General features: G+C 38.7%; 2 protein-coding genes across 6 annotated transcripts in view; one reads left to right on the top strand and one right to left on the bottom strand.

Annotated features, from left to right (window-relative positions):
• SPA17 (sperm autoantigenic protein 17) overlaps positions 1 to 16,678 on the bottom strand; it is a 131,185-nt gene that overhangs the window by 19,511 nt on the left and 94,996 nt on the right. For 2 of the 5 annotated variants that reach the window (XM_069080554.1, XM_069080558.1), the window contains exons 2-3: positions 4,631 to 4,813; positions 3,226 to 3,397 (exon numbers count right to left, since the gene is read on the bottom strand). In XM_069080554.1, the coding sequence (XP_068936655.1) occupies positions 3,226 to 3,379 (154 nt within the window). In that variant the 5' untranslated portion in view covers positions 3,380 to 3,397; positions 4,631 to 4,813. Of the gene's footprint in view, positions 1 to 3,225; positions 3,398 to 4,621; positions 4,814 to 16,678 lie in introns of all 5 variants that reach the window. The other 3 variants (XM_069080557.1, XM_069080555.1, XM_069080556.1) reach the window with 3 other exon arrangements.
• Positions 4,852 to 16,678, top strand: part of SIAE (sialic acid acetylesterase) — a 50,156-nt gene continuing 38,329 nt past the window's right edge. The window contains exons 1-2 of the mRNA XM_069080544.1: positions 4,852 to 5,003; positions 9,650 to 9,811. Coding sequence (XP_068936645.1) covers positions 4,928 to 5,003; positions 9,650 to 9,811 — 238 coding nt within the window. The 5' untranslated portion in view covers positions 4,852 to 4,927. The remainder of the gene's footprint in view (positions 5,004 to 9,649; positions 9,812 to 16,678) is intronic.

Raw genomic sequence — 16,678 nt, 5'->3', positions numbered from 1 at the left:
TTGACAAACTACAGTTATCTTACTGCTAGCCAAAAACACATTGGCATAGTGCCTAATGCAAGAGGTGGTATCTGTTTATAGTAACATTAATAGTTAGCATTTATATACTGCTTTAAGGTTTACAAAGCACTTTTTGTGTTTTCTCTTTTGATCTGAGACAGGTACTATTATTAACTCCAATTTATAGATAAGCAAAATGAAGTGGAGGGGGATTAAGGTCACTCTTCCAGAGTCACACAGCTACTCTGTATCTGAAGCAGAATTCGAATACAAGTCTAAGTACTACAGGTGGGCTACTATCACCACACATGGCTACCTTACCGGGTCACCTAATATTGTCACAGTGGGGAGATAATAATTTTACATAGTGGGAGAAAGATGGTGTAGGAGATAAAATGAGATAAGGAAAAAAATGAAAAAGAAAGCTCAATACACAGAAGCTGATAATTGGGCTAATGCCTGAAGAGGAAGAAGAGAGATGTAGCCTTCTATATTGCTTCAGCTAAAACTTTTATTTCGAGGGAAAAATCCCTAAGATGGCTCTTTGGGGATCTTGATGTTTAATATCATCATTAAATTTCTATTAAGTTTTCATGAACTTCTATATGACAGATAAAATACAGTCCTATAAACCTTTGAGTAATTTATGTTGCAAGTGATGATGTAAAAGTTACTATTATTACATTGGAAGTATCCATGGGAGGCAGTGTTGACATAGTGGCTGAACAGCTGGCTTCATAGCCAATAAGAGCTGGATTCAAGTCCTGTCTCTTACACATACCGGCTATATGACTGACTAGGTAAATCACCTACTCTCTCAATAATTCTCTATTCTGCCAGGGAATTCTCTAAGTGTTGTCTACACTAGTAGAGGGAATTTCCTCATAGGATACTCTTTACACCAATGAAATCACAGGGTGATCCAAAAGATATGCAAATAAATGGACACAAGTATATACAACTTCACAACACATAACAGCCCTAAAAATTACTCTTTTCAGAGAGATTAGGAGCATTTTTTCCCCCGATGTAACATGGGCAAGGAGAAAGTTGCATACAGAAAGAAATGAAAGAGAGAAAAGAAAGAGAAGGGGCATAAAAAAGAAAGTAGTTCAGATTTGGAATCAGTTAAATCTGTTAGATCAGTCATTTTTGATCAGTTGGTTCTCTTTATTTTATTATTTGGGAGGTTGTTCTCTTTTATCTGGAAAGGACCTATCTTTTTACTCCATTTTTAAAAAATGGTAACTTTTTTCAAGCACTTTCCATGTGCTAGACAATTTATATTTGGTGGACATAGGCTTTTATTAGTCCACTTAAGCCCTACTCTGATGATAGCACGGTGAGGAGGTGACATTTGGTTCGGAAATTCCATGTCAGTAAAGCATAAGGCTCTAGTTTAACTAAATTCAAAGAGGTATATAACCACAATATGTTGATCACCAGGTGATGATTTCTTTTCAGTCATAGCAACTCATGAAATAGTCTCTTAAGATCTAGAGGGGCTTTGATCTCCATCAGTAGAAGCTGGAAGTATTTAAGTAGTATTAGTTGGAAGACCAGTACCTAGAGACCATTAATCTGGGATTGCTTTAATTACTGTGATCTGGAAATAGTGACTCAATATTTGTATAGTGGAAGGTTAATGAGTTCTAAAATTACAAAATGAATAAAGTTTTTGCATTGCTTTAACTTACAAAATTAATGTTGTATTAATATAATTAAGTTACTGCTCATAATACTTCACATTTTAGCCCAAAGTCTAGGATTTCTCATTTTTTTTTCTCTAGAGAATTTTTCAGTGTTTAAAGGTAGTTAAATCTCTGTTAGGCCATGACCTAGTCATAATAATTAGATATTGAAATGATTGGTGATGTACAGAAAAAAATGGGTTGGGCAGAAGCTCCTAACAATTCTGGGAAAGGGCAAAAATTTGAACTATGTTCAGTGTGGGAAGGATGCTACTTGAATTATACCAGTCTCAGAGAAGGTATTCTACCTTTCTCTTTAAAACAAACAAGACCCATATGAAACATGTGGATTTTTCCAGTTACCTTACCCCATTGTTGGATGAATATCACTTAATTGGTGTAGCTTAAAAAGAGATCTTGCTTCAGTTGGGATTAGGCTTCAATATAACTTTTACCTCCTACCAATCAATCTTAGGTGGTGGTGGTGTTTGTTGTTTTCAGTTACACCCAACTCTTTGTGACCCCATTTGGGGTTTTCTCAGCAAAGATGCTGGAGTGGTTTGCCATTTCCCTCTCCAGCTTATTTTATGGATGAGGAACTGAAGCAAACAGTTACTTAAGGAACTTGCCCAAAGTCACACAGCTATTAAGTGTCTGAGACCACATCTGAATTCAGGAAGATGCCTCTTCCTGACTTCAGGCCTAGCTCTCTATCCACTTTGCCACCTACCTGCCTGTTTTGGTTACTTGCAGTTTTGGGTGCATGATTCTATTAACTTAAATGGCTTATGACTTGGAGAATTCTGAAATATGTTTGCTTGCCTTTTTTCTCAACTAGTCACTGGCTGAAAAGCAAATCCCTGCGTCTGGGCAGGAATAAGATCTTGAGAATGTGAGGGAATTGGTGGATTGGGGGAGGGCACAATGGGTAATGGAACAACAAAATAGCTGCAATTACAGAGCTGGGCAGTTTCCTTTTCAAAGCAAAGTAATCATTTCTGATGTGGGACTGTTCAAAATAACCCTGGGAAAGCACAATTATGTGCTATTTAATTTAAACTGTGTAGGATTCTCTCTTACAGAACACTCTACTTTTAAGTGAGAAATATTTAGATATGTTAGGGAGTTCAAGGAATGTTTTTCATGGAGATTTTTAATAATAGGACAGATAGCCAATGATTTAGTTACAAACTGTTTGAAAACTGAGAAGCAGATTGAATGTGCTGGAGATTCTGTCTTGCTAAATAAGCCCTTTAAAAGCCAATTATGAAGGATAAAAGGAAACAGGTGAGAATTAGTAAAATGGAATATAATGAAACCCATGTAAGAAATAAATTTCTTCTATTGGAAGGGCATCTGCCTAAAAGGCATATATTTTTGACTACCGTATCAAATACCAAAAACTTACATTTGAATGTTACCTACCAAAAAAAACTTATCTATAGGTTTCTTTAAATAAATTTCACTGAAAATCAAATAATTATCCTTCACCTTAAAAAAAAAACCATTTTAAAAAGGCCCATTTTAAGCTTACTCTCTCTTTTTTCTAGTAGGTTTTCAAAATATGCTGCTGCAAAAGCTGGAATATTGTCCGGCTGCTCCCTCAGAATCTCCCGTGTCAGCCCTTCGAGAAGATTCCCAAATCCTTGTGGAATTCGGTAGTGCGTATTGGAGAATGGAATCGACATCTCTTTGGAAGGAACTGCCTATTGTACACAGAGATTATTAAAGAGTACTGACTTTAACCTTCATTTCTGGACTTCATTTGCACAATTAAAATCCTGAAGTATATGATTTCTGATATACAAATTCTTCTCTACTTCAACTTTTCTTGAGTACAATCTCAGGCTCATCTATACCTTCAAAGAGTTGTAGGCTTTCCTTGGATAGTAAGAGAACTCTGCAAAGGAAGACCCATTTAGTGGGCCATACCCTTTATTTCTACAACAAATATGTGGGTTATTTGATGTAAATCCTTTTTAAACTCTGTATTTTAACTTATTTGGGTCTACATGGGTAAAATCATACCAGATACCTCCTTACTTCTCAGAGATGTTTGTATTAAGGTAAAACAGTAGTTAGGTTAATTAAATATTATGATTACAGAGTGCCTCTCTTCAGGGAAGATGTAGAGATGGTCTTTCCTGCAAATAAAAACCTTCAGGAAAATTTTGCTCAAGAACTAGTACAAAATTAGAGGCCCTCCATCATATCAAGGCCCAAGTGATGAAAGAGCCTCAAATTCAATCTTTACCTCATCTATTTCTGCACAGGGGGGTCATGTCACTCTCTAGATGTGCTAAGCTGCCATTCCTGGGGGTAAAACAAAGTCCTTAAATCTCAGAGGTTTTGGAGTTCTTATGTTTGTTGGCTTTGTCTTGGCCAGTTCTCCTTCTATCTTGCAGCAAAAGTTTACATCAGCTTTAAGAGAAGGTGAATCTCCAGGGTGAGTCCTAGGCGGTGGTGAGACCACTTACGGTGGGTTGGAAAGGAGAAAGGGGGACTTGATGGGAGGGAGGGTCCGGCTTGGAAGGGCTGCAGCCTCGGGGAATGGGAAAGTAGGGTGTAAACAGAGCCCAAAGGGAAGGGGGTGTGGCAGAGGGAAGAGGGAAGTTTGGATCACTTTTGGGAGAGTTGGTCTCGGGGAGATCTTGTGCCAGACTGGGAAGATAGAGTTGGGGGATAGAGGAGAGAGAGGGACGTCCCCTGGACCTAGGGTCCCAGCTGGCGACGACCCTCTCTGGGGCAGGCTTTCCCAGGGGCAGGGAGACGCTACTGGGGGGGATCTCAGATTCTCGGGGAGCAGGTCCCTCTGGACGCTAGGGTGTGAGGAGCAGTTTCCTTGAAGATTCCGGGGAGTTTGCCGAAAGAGAAAAGGGGGAATGTGAAAAAGGTGGCCAACAGTCGCGGAGACGGAGTAGACGGCTTACCGTCCTTACCTCTCCTTTCTCCGGCTGCTGGTGCCGATGGTTCCGGTTGTTTCTTCTCGTTGCCGGGTAACCGTTTTCTCTACAGATTCCCTGTCTACGGCGGCCGAACAGAGAGCAAAAAGCTTAGATTCGTCCTACTGGAGGAGCCACCAGCCGCTTCATGTACTGAAGAGAAAAGAGGCTGGGGTGGGGCTGGGCCCCGCCCTCATCTAAGCCCCGCCCCAACCAACCTCACTGTCTCCGCCCCGAGCCTCACACTGTCCCCGCCCCAAACCCAGAGGACCATATCCTGGGTGCCTGGGAACTATGACGGTGACCTTGGCCTTGCGGGCGCTGCTATTGTTGTCGTTGCTCCTGGGGGCCTGCGGGGGCGGCGGAGCAGGTGAGGTGGGGGCCGGGCCGGGGCCTGGCCTTGCTCCTCAGCCCGCTGTGGGCTCCTGGAGGCTGCTCTTTAGGTCCGGCCTTGCCCCGGGACCAGAAAGGCTCTGGAGGCCCTTCCACAGCCTAGGCCTGAAGGGGCCTGTGAGGACGAGCCTGGGCTGCTGCTGGGGCCCGGGAGGAGGGGCTGGTGATCGCAACATTTCCACTTGAGTTTTTTCTTTTTTGGATAGTAGTGGACCCCGACAGGGTTGGTAGTGACGGAGTAAAACTTCGCGCCGCCGTCCATCTGGAGTGATTTTGCCTGTGCAAGGCCTCTAGGGGAGATGAAGGGTTTACTGGCTAATAAATACGAGCCTGTCTATCCCAAGCTCAGAACATTCAGGCACACACGTGACTTTTGGCCCATATACAGATATACACCAGGGCAAGTGGTAGATAGCCTGGATAATTGGGGAGCTTGAAAGGAGCGACGAATCACTCTATGCTTGGCTCCTGGTCATATCTTGCGGTTTAAATCTCCTCTTTATGAGTAGGATGGGTACTGAGTCACATCCATGGACCACTCAACCTTTCTGCTTTGGGAACAGTGCAGAGGCATCTAGGACTAAAGATCATGGAAAAAGGGATTGATTATAATAATGACTCTGCCCCTACCCTTTTTCTCATCTCAGCAAACTCAGGCCTCTTGGCCTCTTTCTTCATTTTTCTCTCAGTTGTTACTCTCATTACATGTTACCTTCTCTTATCTTCTCCCATTTCTCTTCCCCTTCTTCTTCAGCTCAGTTGAAGACACTTAGCACGTCTTTCCACTGCCAACCCCGTAAGAAAAGAAGGAAAAAACTTGTAAAAGTTGATAATAATGTAAATGTTGGGGAGGGCTTTTTTTAGTATATGCATTTGGCAGCAATATAAAAATGCCCTATTGTAAGAATGTCTTCATATTGATGCCCAGATCCTAGGTAATCAAACAAGCATCAATCAACAAACATTTGTTAGGTACCTACTAGGTGTCACGTGCTTCAACACTTGCTGGGGATACAAATATAAACACTCCATACTCTCAGGGAGCTTACATTCTCTCAGGGAAGACAACATGTAATATAAGTATAGATAGAATAAATATATAACAGAGTAGATAAAGACAAGGCAGTTAGGTAGGACACTAAGTTGTGGGGCTCAAGATAAACTGTATAGAAAGTGGTTCTTGAGCTGTGTCTTAAAGGAAGTGAGGGATTCTCAGATGCAGAGGAGAGTAGAAAGTACTTCCTACATATGGGAAACAGCTGGTACTAGGATGGGGACATAGGAGAATGAATACTGTGTGAAGATCCCCTTTGGGGGGATTAGGTGATCCTGGCTTAACAGGGACAAACCTGCCACCAACTGTGGATGCAAAAAAAGTACCTGATATCTCTTAACCTCATTTGAGATAAGTGTGTCAAGGATGATATTAGCTCTCTAGGTTAACCGATTATTACAAAGAGCAAAGAAGCTAGCTTGGCTGAGAAGGGAAGTAATATATAATTTAGAAAGAGGTTGGGGCCAGGTTTTGAAGGGCTTTAAAAGTTAAACATGGGGAATGCAATAGGGAATCACTGGAGTTGATTGAATAGGAGAGAGACATGGTCAGATATGCATTTTAGGAAAATGGTTTTGGTAGATGTGTAGAGGATGGATTGGAGTAGGGCAGAGAGAGACCAATTAATTAGAAGGTCATTACCATAGCATAGGCAAAAAGGTGATAAATGTCTGAACTAGAGTGGTGGCTATGTGAGTAGAGAGAAGGGGAGATGGATTCTCCAGAGATGGAGAGGTTGAAATGTCAAGATTTGGCAGCTGACTGTATGTGTGGGATGAGAAACAGTGAGGAATCAAAGATAGCTCCCAGGTTATATATGTTATGGTGGTACTTTCAACAGAAAGCAGGGAAAGTTTGATAGAGGAATAGGGTTGGGAGGGGAAGCTAATAAGTTTTATTTTGGATGTGTTGAGTGTGAGGTGTCCTGAAGGCACCCAATAAAAAATGTCTAATAAGACTATGTACAGGATGCAGACTCTGGAGAGATACTGGGGCTGGATGTATAGATCTGTGATTCATATGCATAGACGTTATAATTGAGAGCCCTATTATGTTGCAAGGTAAGAGGCAATGTAGTAATGGATAGAAGGCCTTCTTTGATGTTGGTTAGGGCATCCTGGGTTCAAGTTCTTCCTCTGACACATACCAGTTGGGAGAACCCTAACTGGTTCTAACCCTAACGAGGAGAACTCCTAACAGAACCCTGGGCAAGTCAACTAACTTTTTAGTGCATCAGATAACTCTGGATTCTAAGGTGCTGAACAGCTGTGGATGTGCATTGATAGAGTTTCCTAACTTGGAATTCTTCACACAATGCAATTCAAAAGTCTGGAAAAAATGTGCAAGGCACTGTGGGATACAAAGGAAGAAAGGCTAGGAAAGAAGTTTAAAAGAAAAAGGACATAACTATGGTAATGTTCAACCATGTGCCTTTGTCATTGTTAGTTTTAGAATCTGAGCTCCTTGAGGACAAGGAATGTTGTCGCCTTTATTTATCTCAGGATTTAAAGAGTGTGGTGCCCTTGAAAAGAGCAGTGAACTGGAAAAAGTCTTATAACCTAGGCTTCTTTTTTTACCATGACCTATGGGGTTTGTGACCTCAGGCAAGTCACGTGACTTCTCTGGGCCTCAATTTTCTCATTTGTCAAATGCAAGATAGATAATCTTTAAAGTCCTTCCTTGCTTTATGAATTTTATGATTCTCAGATCTGTTGCAGAGTTGTACATGATTGTGCTCAAAAAAGTTTGTTGGTTGGGGGAGGAGAGGGAGGGAGAGAAAATTAGAAATTCAAGGGATTATGGAACTGAATGTTGTAAACTAAAAGTAAATAAATAAATTTAAATAAAAAAAAAGTTTGTTGATGATGGATTGAGTTGGAAAGCTCTTCTCTGCCTCTGTGTTACAATTTGCTCCCGTTTCTTTGCTGAAGTCCTTCTTTGGGCTTATATACAGCAAGGGTTCTTTTGTATTTCTTCTCCCCCAAATTCACTCCTTTTCTCCCCACCTAACTCCTCTGCTCCTGGTTATCATTTCTGTTCAGTATGAAGCACCTACCCAAGACAAGGCCCTCCCACACATATGCCTTACTTTTGGCAAACTGCCTATATGGTTATGCAATCACTGGGATGTTGTATTCTGTTCTTGGTGCATTTTGCTAACTATCCCTAGCCTAGCAGCCCTGTAAGATTAGGTTGGTTCATTATAAATAGGAGAGGTCTTAATGGCTGGGCTCTTGCTCAGAGTAGCTGTCCACTGAGAATATGTGGGTGAATCCTTTGACTGTGATGCCCTAATAGTGTATCATCTAAGGAACCCTGCAAGATTATTTGTAGTTTCTGGAAAGGAAAATTCCCATTAATTCTGATCTCCTCCTGTCTATCATTTATCTTTAGATCACAAAATATCAATATCTTAATTCTCACTTAATGATTAGAATGTGACTTAAAAATGTACTATTTTTAGCTACATTTTGATGGATATATTACTGAGATAATTTAAATAATAAGCTTGTTATTAATAAAACACTCCAATATAGGCTCAGTATTAAAAATTAGGAACTGTCTTGTTAAAGTGAGTTTTTGTTCAGTCTTGTTAGTGAATCTCTAGGACAGAATCTACTTTTTCAACTGCGCTCCTTTTTCTCCTTTTGCTAATTTAAGTTTTTGAAATAGGTGAATTTATACTATGGATTTGTGTCTGCTTCAAATTACATAAGTTTTCTCAGGTTTCTCTCTGACTTTCATCTTTGCCATAATCTCTCGATATTTACCATTATGATAATAGGAGCATCTATATACTTCAAGGTAGTCTCTCTGGAAGACATCTGTCAGTGCTTAGGAGTAATCACTTCAGGACTCCGAGCATGTCAGGAAGTCAGTGAATCGTTTGAGGAAACTCAGCATTGGTAGAAGGAAGAGCAAACGTAGAAAAGAGAAAAACCAGAAGAAAGGAACAAATAGTACAAATGCATACTTCTTTAGTTTGTTAATTCAGTAGATATTTATAAAGCTCAGAAATTTTGCTTGGTGCTGTGAAGGGTTAAAACAGTGAATAAAACATTGGCTTCTGACATCTAGGAGCTTCCAATTTAGACTCAGTCGCTGGGGGTGTCAGAAATCTTCAATAATGTAGAAGAGATTAGGAGAAGGCAGTGATTCACTTAGAAATTCCCATTTGTAAGTATGTAACAGGGGACTGTTAGTGGTAGGAAAAAGAGAAACAACCTTTCAGAACTGAAGCATAGAGAGGAAGGGGGTAAGCAAGATATAAGCTATATGGAATGGGTAGGAGGATGCCTGGGTGGCAATGGGCTCTTTGAGAATTCAACATCGCGCATCTGCGCTTGATGTATAATGTTGACACATATTCCGGTTAAGCTATTTACTTGTTAGGAGGAATAAGTATGAAATTGTGGGATTAAATATAATATTGCTATTCAAGTGGCAAATAAATATATATTACCGTTCAATATATATTGCCATATATATATCTTTTATATAAAGATTCTGTGTTGTTTATCTTCTTATTCAGGTTGTAATATATCTAATGGAACTATTCTGCCTCCTAGGTGTTAATTTTCGTTTTGCTTCCTACATTGGTGATCATATGGTGTTGCAGAAAGAACCAGCTGGAGCTGTGGTCTGGGGTTATGGCAAAGTTGGAGGCATTGTGATGGTGACTCTGCACCAAGCTCAGGAAACCATCATGAAGAAGATAGCCTATGTGAAAGGTAAGGCAACCCTTATGTAGTTCAGCATCTGTCCTCTTGTGCCATCTGCTGGATTACCTGAAAATGAATGCTTGAGCTCCATTGCAAGCTGGGTTTTATGTAGGAATTGGTAGGGGCCAAAGATAGTGCTGGAATTTGTGCTAGAATTTTCCTCAGGGAGCATATACAAATATATTACACAAGTAGGCTTATGAAGGAAGGGTCAGAAAGCTAGAACATAAAGAAACTCACATTAGGTGCTAGGTCAGGTGAATGATTGGGGAGATCATATTGTTAGTTATGCACACAAAGTTGGGCAGATAGGGAGGCTGCACCAAGTGAGACAGGAGGTTAGATTATGTGGCCTTAATGCTTGAATAGAGTAGACTTCCTCAGGAGATCACGAGTTTCCTGTCACTGGGGGTACTAAAACAGAAGGTGGATAACCATTTTGTAGGAATGTAGGACATTATTCTATTAGATGGACTAGATCAGGAGTTCTTAAATTGACTCTTATGTACCCTGAAGATGTCTGTGAATAGATTTCAAGGAGTCTATAAACTTGAATGAGAAAAAAAAAAATCACATCGTTATTTTTAGTAACCTTTGGTTTCCTATGTATTTAAAAACATTATTCTGAGAGTCTTTAGGCTTCACCAGACTGCTGGAGGATACAAAAAAAAAAGGTTAAGAAACCTTGGACTAGATAAATGGTCTTCAAGTGGTCAGTGAACTCTTGAGAGTCCCTGAGAACTTTTCAGGGGATCTGTGAGGTCAAAACTATTTTTTTTCGTAATAATACTAAGGAATTTTAATTTTCACAACAATCAGTATTGGTAGATATAATCTCCCCAAACAAAAGCTCTTTAGAGGGTCCTAAGTAATTTTAAGAGTGTAATGTATGGGCAGCCAGGTAGCACAGAGAGTGAGAGCACCGGCCCCAGAGTTGGGATGACCTGGGATCAAATCCAGGCTCAGACACTTAGCACCCACCCAGAAACACCTGGCTGTGTAACCTTGAGCAAGTTACTTAACCCCAATTGCTTTTAAAAAAAAGAGTGTAATGTAAAGGGGTACTGAGACCAAAAAGTTTGAGAACCTCTTGTCTAGGTGAACCTTCTAGTGCTAGGACTTCATGATGCTTTATGTATTTAAATGGCATGAAATGTAAAATTTTGGAAGACTGAAAAAAAGAGGATTAGTTATTCTTGATTTAGGACTCTGGTATGTAACTTTAGTAATAATAGCTTCTACTTACATAGTGCTTTAAGGTTGCAAAGTGCTTTACATAAATTATCTTAGTTGATACAACCACCTTATGAGGTGGAGGCTAGTATTATTCCCATCATATAGAGATGGAAGCTAAGGTGTAGAGAGATTAATTGACTTCTGTGGTAAACCAGGTGTTAGAAGAAATGATTTAAACTCAGGTCTGCCTGACTCTATTACTAGTACTCTGTCCTTAATATTTGCTGACTGTTCACATCTTTTAGTAAATCAAATGCTGAAAGACATGGTACTGTAGTAGATAGTGGGCTGTTCTTAGAGTCAGGATGGCCTAGATTCAAGTTCTTCTGCTTTTATCTTATACTTATTAGACCATGGGTAAGTCACCTTACATTTTAGTATCCCGGGCAATGCTCTAAGACCATAATAATTCTATTTATTCTTTTTCCAATTAACTCCCACCCTTGTAACAAATATACATGGTCAATCAAAACAGATTCCCACATTGGCCATGTCCATCAACATATATCTCAGTCTAAACTCTTAGTTAATTGTTTCTCTGTCATGAGGTGGGGTAGCATGCTTCATCAGTGGATCTCTGGAATTGAACCTTTTGTTGATCATTACATTGATCAGAGTTCTTCAATTTTTGAAGTTTGTCTTTACAGTCCCATTGTGTAAAATATTCTTCTGACTCTGCTCACTTTACTCTGCCCCAAATTATACAAGTTTTCTTAGGTTTCTCTGAAACTGTCCTATTCATTGTTTCTTAGGAGGCAGCTAAAGGGGCTGAGTGGATAGAGCAGTGGGCCTGGAATCAGGAAGACCTGCATTCATATTTGACCTCAGATAACTTACTAGCTGTTTGACCCTAGGCAAGTCACTTAACCCTGTTTGCCTCAGTTTTCTTATCTGTAAAATGAGCTGGAGAAGGAAATGGTAAATTACTCTAGTATCTTTATCAAGAAAACTCCACCTGGGTTTACTCAGAGTCAGAACTGAAGTGACTGAACTGTATAACAACAGTACAATAATATTCCAATATATGCATATACTGTAATTGATTTGGCTATTCCTCAATTGATGGGCACCCTCTTATTTTCTAGTTCTTTGCCACTACAAAAAGAGCTACTATAATTATTTCTACACATGTATCCTTTTCAAACTTATTCTTTGATCTCGTTTGGTAATGAGCCTAGTAGTAGTATTTCTGGATTAAAGGTTATGTACAATTTAATAACGTTTGTGGCACAATTCCAAATTGCTTTTTGAGATGGCAGTTATCATTTCAAAACCTTATCATTGTAAGATTATAATAAATTACAAAGGAATTTCCCATTTGTGTTAGTGGGAGGAGTTCACCATGCCAGGACGTTCCCTATGTTGATAAAATGACAGGTTTGGACAAAATCAAAACCAGTCCAAACCGAGGTTTAACCTCTTCAGGAAGTAGTCTAGTTTCTTGATTACACTGGTATCTTTTAGTGGATTGCTCTATGGGAAGGCTTATCTTATTCAGTGTTGATTCTTAATCATACTTACAGCTCTGTGATGTGCCTAATATAAGTATTTTGTAATCCTGAATTTTTAGATGAGAAAACTCAGGCTCAGAGGGGTTAAAGTGACTTGGCCAAATTTATACAATTAGATGAGTGGCAAAGCCAAGAATTGAACCCATGTCTTTAGATTCTAAGACTAGTGTTCTTTTATTTATATCCTACTGCCTAATATGTATGTAATAAATGTCAATTGAAAAACAAGGTACAAGGGGTAGTATTTTAAATACAAGAAATGAATGACTATAAAACTAGAGTTTCTTAATTATTCTCATTGTCATGAATAAGTATAGTATTCTATGTCTGTGCTAAGTTCTGGCATAGTCTGTTTATTAGTTCATAAGGAATCTAGTTAAAATACTATGCCACATTATAAACTTAAATGTAAAAAAATCCCATATTTTTCTCTTTGAGAAGTTTTTTTGTCTTTTATTATTTTTTTCAGATTTGTCATGCACAATGGAAGGGGAATTTGGGGTGAGATAGCAAAAAAAGAGGAATAAGGTCATGCATCAGAAAAGAGGTGTTCCTTCCCTCTTCCTTTATATGAATAGTGGGTGAACTTTGGTTGAATTGAATTACACATTTCACTTCTAGCTCCCTTGGCCTCAGTTGGGACTGGTAATGCCCAGAAGCAGAAGCCTTCCTCTAATTCTTCTCCTTTTTCCATGTTGAAGGAAATTTTACTTATGTACCCAACTTGTGTATGTGTATTCTTCCTTCCTTTAATCAGTTCAGATGAAAGTGAGGTTGAAGTGTCAGCTGCTTTCCCCACTCTCTCCTCCTTGTTTGTGTAGATGTCTATTTGTGTACCCTAATTTTGTGAAATAATTTTCCCCTACCTTCCTTTCTTTCCCTCTCTTTCTCAGATTTCTCATTATTTCCTTCCTCCTTATAGGGAACAAATGACTTAAAGGCTCCTGATGACATTCTCAAAGGAGTGTGGATTAGGATGGTGAAAAAGAGGAAGAGTTGGCTCTTTTTATTAGCTCTTCCACCTCTCCTTTGTAGGAGAGGAAGTACAAGGGAAAGAGGCACTTGTTTACTTAGTCCTATAAAAATACTTTACTGTATATCTGTTCCACACCTTACACAAAGCAAAATAATTAAGGTATTATTTGGGCCAAAGGAACTAGAGATGTTTTCATGGAGTCATGGAGAACCAAAGGAGATGCCTATTAAAGCAGATGATGCCCCAGGGACTTTTGAAGGGTTAAGAGGTCATCCTCCCTATTCTAAATTCTATTCTTCTGTTTAAATTTTGAGACAGCCAGTTAATTTTACTTTGCTTTAAAAAAATATTTTATTAACACTCATTGAGCATGTATGCTTGTGTGTGTGTATGTGTGTATAAAACAGAGACTATAAATTGGACTCTGAACATTAGAAACCATACAGTGGCTATTCACAGTTTAGATTTAGCAGGGGGAAAAGAGAAAAGAGAAGGAATGATGATAAAATGTTCACCTGAAAAGATATGGTCCATGAAATACAAAAGTCAGTGATATGGAATATTGAGCAGTTGGTTCCAGACAAATTGTATCTGAAAATGGGCCAGGATGAGTCTCCTAGACTACTGCTGGATATATGATTTCATCTATGTCAGTATTCTTTTTAACTCAAGCATATCCCATTCCATTTATGCTTTTTATTCTGGTCCATATCTTTTCCATGTCCTACCATAAATCTTCCATGGAGGGATTCATCCACTATACCAGGGATCCTCTTCCAGATCTTTTAACTTTACGGAGCTATCAATATGGCACACCTACTAGCCGTCTATTATTCTTTAAATTAATTCTTTAATTCTTTAAATTAATCTTTAAAAAGATTATATTTTAGTTTTTCAATCAATAAAAGTTACTCTACTATCCCAGTTCCTTGACCCAAACTAAAAACTAAAGAAAAGCAAACTCTATTACAAACATACAGTTAATCAAAACAAATTTCTACATTGTTCAGGTTTTAAAAAAAAACTTGTCATTCTGCATTCTAAGTCCTCGACCTTTCCATCAGGAAATGGGTAGCATGTTTCATTATTAGTCTTCTGGAGTCATGGTTGGTCATTACACTAATAAGAGTTCTTTCAAAGTTATTTGCCTTTATCGTATTACTGTCATTGTATAAATTGTTCTTCTGGTTCTATCCACTTCATTGTGCATCAGTTAATATGAATCTTACTAGGTTTCTCCAAAACCATTCCCTTTATTATTTCTTACAGCACCATAGTTTTCTATCACATTTGTATAACATACTTAGTTCATGCATTCCCAATTTTTGTTTTGCTTAGGACTAATCTCTCTCCTAACCTACCCTCCCTCTAATTCCCCTCCTTTTTTCCATGTTGAAGGAAATGTTATTTATGTACCCAGCTGTGTGTATGTGTATTCTTCCTTCCTTTAATCAGTTCAGATGAAAGTGAAGTTGAAGGGTCAGTTGCTTTCTCCACTCCCTCCTCCTTGTTTGTGTAGTTGTGTATTTGTGTACCCTAATTATGTGAAATAATTTTCCCTTACCTTCCTTTCTTTCCCTCTCTTTCTCAGTATATCCTTTCTTTCTCCTCTCTTTCTGTTCTTCTCTTATGTTCTTCAAGATATAACAGAACCCAGGCTAATTAGGCTAATTGTCTAATTAGATTCCTTCTATGACCTCTGAGAATGATAGAACTCAGAGGGACACATGTATCATTTACTTATATTTGAATATAAGTAGTTTATCCTTTGGTTCCTTATCATTGTTCATTCATGTTTACCTTTTTATTTTTCTCTTAACTCCTGTGTTTGAATTTCAGAGTTTCTACACAAGTCTGGTCTTTTTGACAGGAATACTTAGAAGTCCTCTGTTTCATTAAAGGTTTATTTTTTCCCCTATTGCATTATATTCAGTGTTGCTTGCTAAGTTTTTCTTGGCTGTAAGTCCTTTGCCTCCTGTAACATTATATTCCAAGGTTTTTCTTCCTGTATAGTGCAGCTGTTAAATTGTGCATGATCCTAACTGTGGCTACTTGATACTTGAATTCTTTCTTTCTGGCTGCTTGTAGTATTTTTTCTTTAACCTGAAAGCTCTGGATTTTGCCTATGATGTCCCTAAGAATTTTCATTTGGAGGTTTCTTTCAAGCTTTTCTATTTTCACTTTGCCCTTTGGTTCTAAGTAAGAGATCTGGGCAGTTAAAAAAAAAGATTTCTTGAAATATGATATCTAGGCTCTTTTTATGGTCATGGCATTCAGATTGTCTAGTTATTCTTAATTTTTCCTCCACAATCTGTTTTCCAGGTCAGTAGTTTTTTATATGAGACACCTTAACTTTTCTTACATATTTTAAATCTTTTGACTGTTTTAATACTTCTTGTTGTCTGAGGGTGTCATTGGCTTCTCATTGGTTCAGTCTAATTTTCAGGGAGTTCATTATTTGGGCCAGGTTTTGTACCTGTTCTGTCAAACTGTCCATTAATTCCTTTTCCAATTTTTTTCTTCTATAGTTCTCATTTCTTTGCCATTTTTTCTTTTAGTGCTCTTATTACAATTATAAAAAACATTTTTATTTCTTACAAAAAACTGAAATAAAACCAAACCACAAAGCAGAACAACTCTTGCTTCATTTCTTCCAATTCTAGTTGTTTGTGCCCCAGCTGTGTTTTGATCTGAGACATTTCTTATAGATGTTTTAGATTTATTCTCTTCTGCATTTGTGTCTTGAGTGGCCTAGCTCTTTCTCATGGACTCTTTTATTTTTTTACCTAGTCTTCCAGTCTATTTCCTGGCTTGGGAATTGATATTTGTATTGGGCTCTGCCCCATTTCTGGAGGGTAGGTCTGGGTTGGTCCTGTTGCTGCTTTCTTGAGAGTTTTGTATTTTTCCAGGATCTCAGGGATAAGCTTGGATATTTCAAGCTTTCAGTACTCTCAGAATGGTCTGATCTAGGACAAAGTTTGATTGCTGTCCTGCCTGGTCAAATTCCTGACCTGGTTTTGGTCAGAACAGCTATAGACTGCTGTTGGACTCAGTCCTTATCAGCCAGCTAGGAATTTATTCTGGTTCAACATGATAGAACTGCAGGCTCCTCTTTGGTCTTGGATTGCTGCCCTGGTTATTCCTCTGTAGGTT

Source organism: Petaurus breviceps, unplaced genomic scaffold (genome assembly GCF_028583685.1).
Source record: "Petaurus breviceps papuanus isolate PSGF00001 unplaced genomic scaffold, PetGlider_PUasm1.0 91133, whole genome shotgun sequence".
NCBI classification, from domain to species: domain Eukaryota; kingdom Metazoa; phylum Chordata; class Mammalia; order Diprotodontia; family Petauridae; genus Petaurus; species Petaurus breviceps.
The sequence above is the reverse complement of the archived record's forward strand: the minus strand, read 5'-3'. Positions and strand labels throughout refer to the sequence as shown.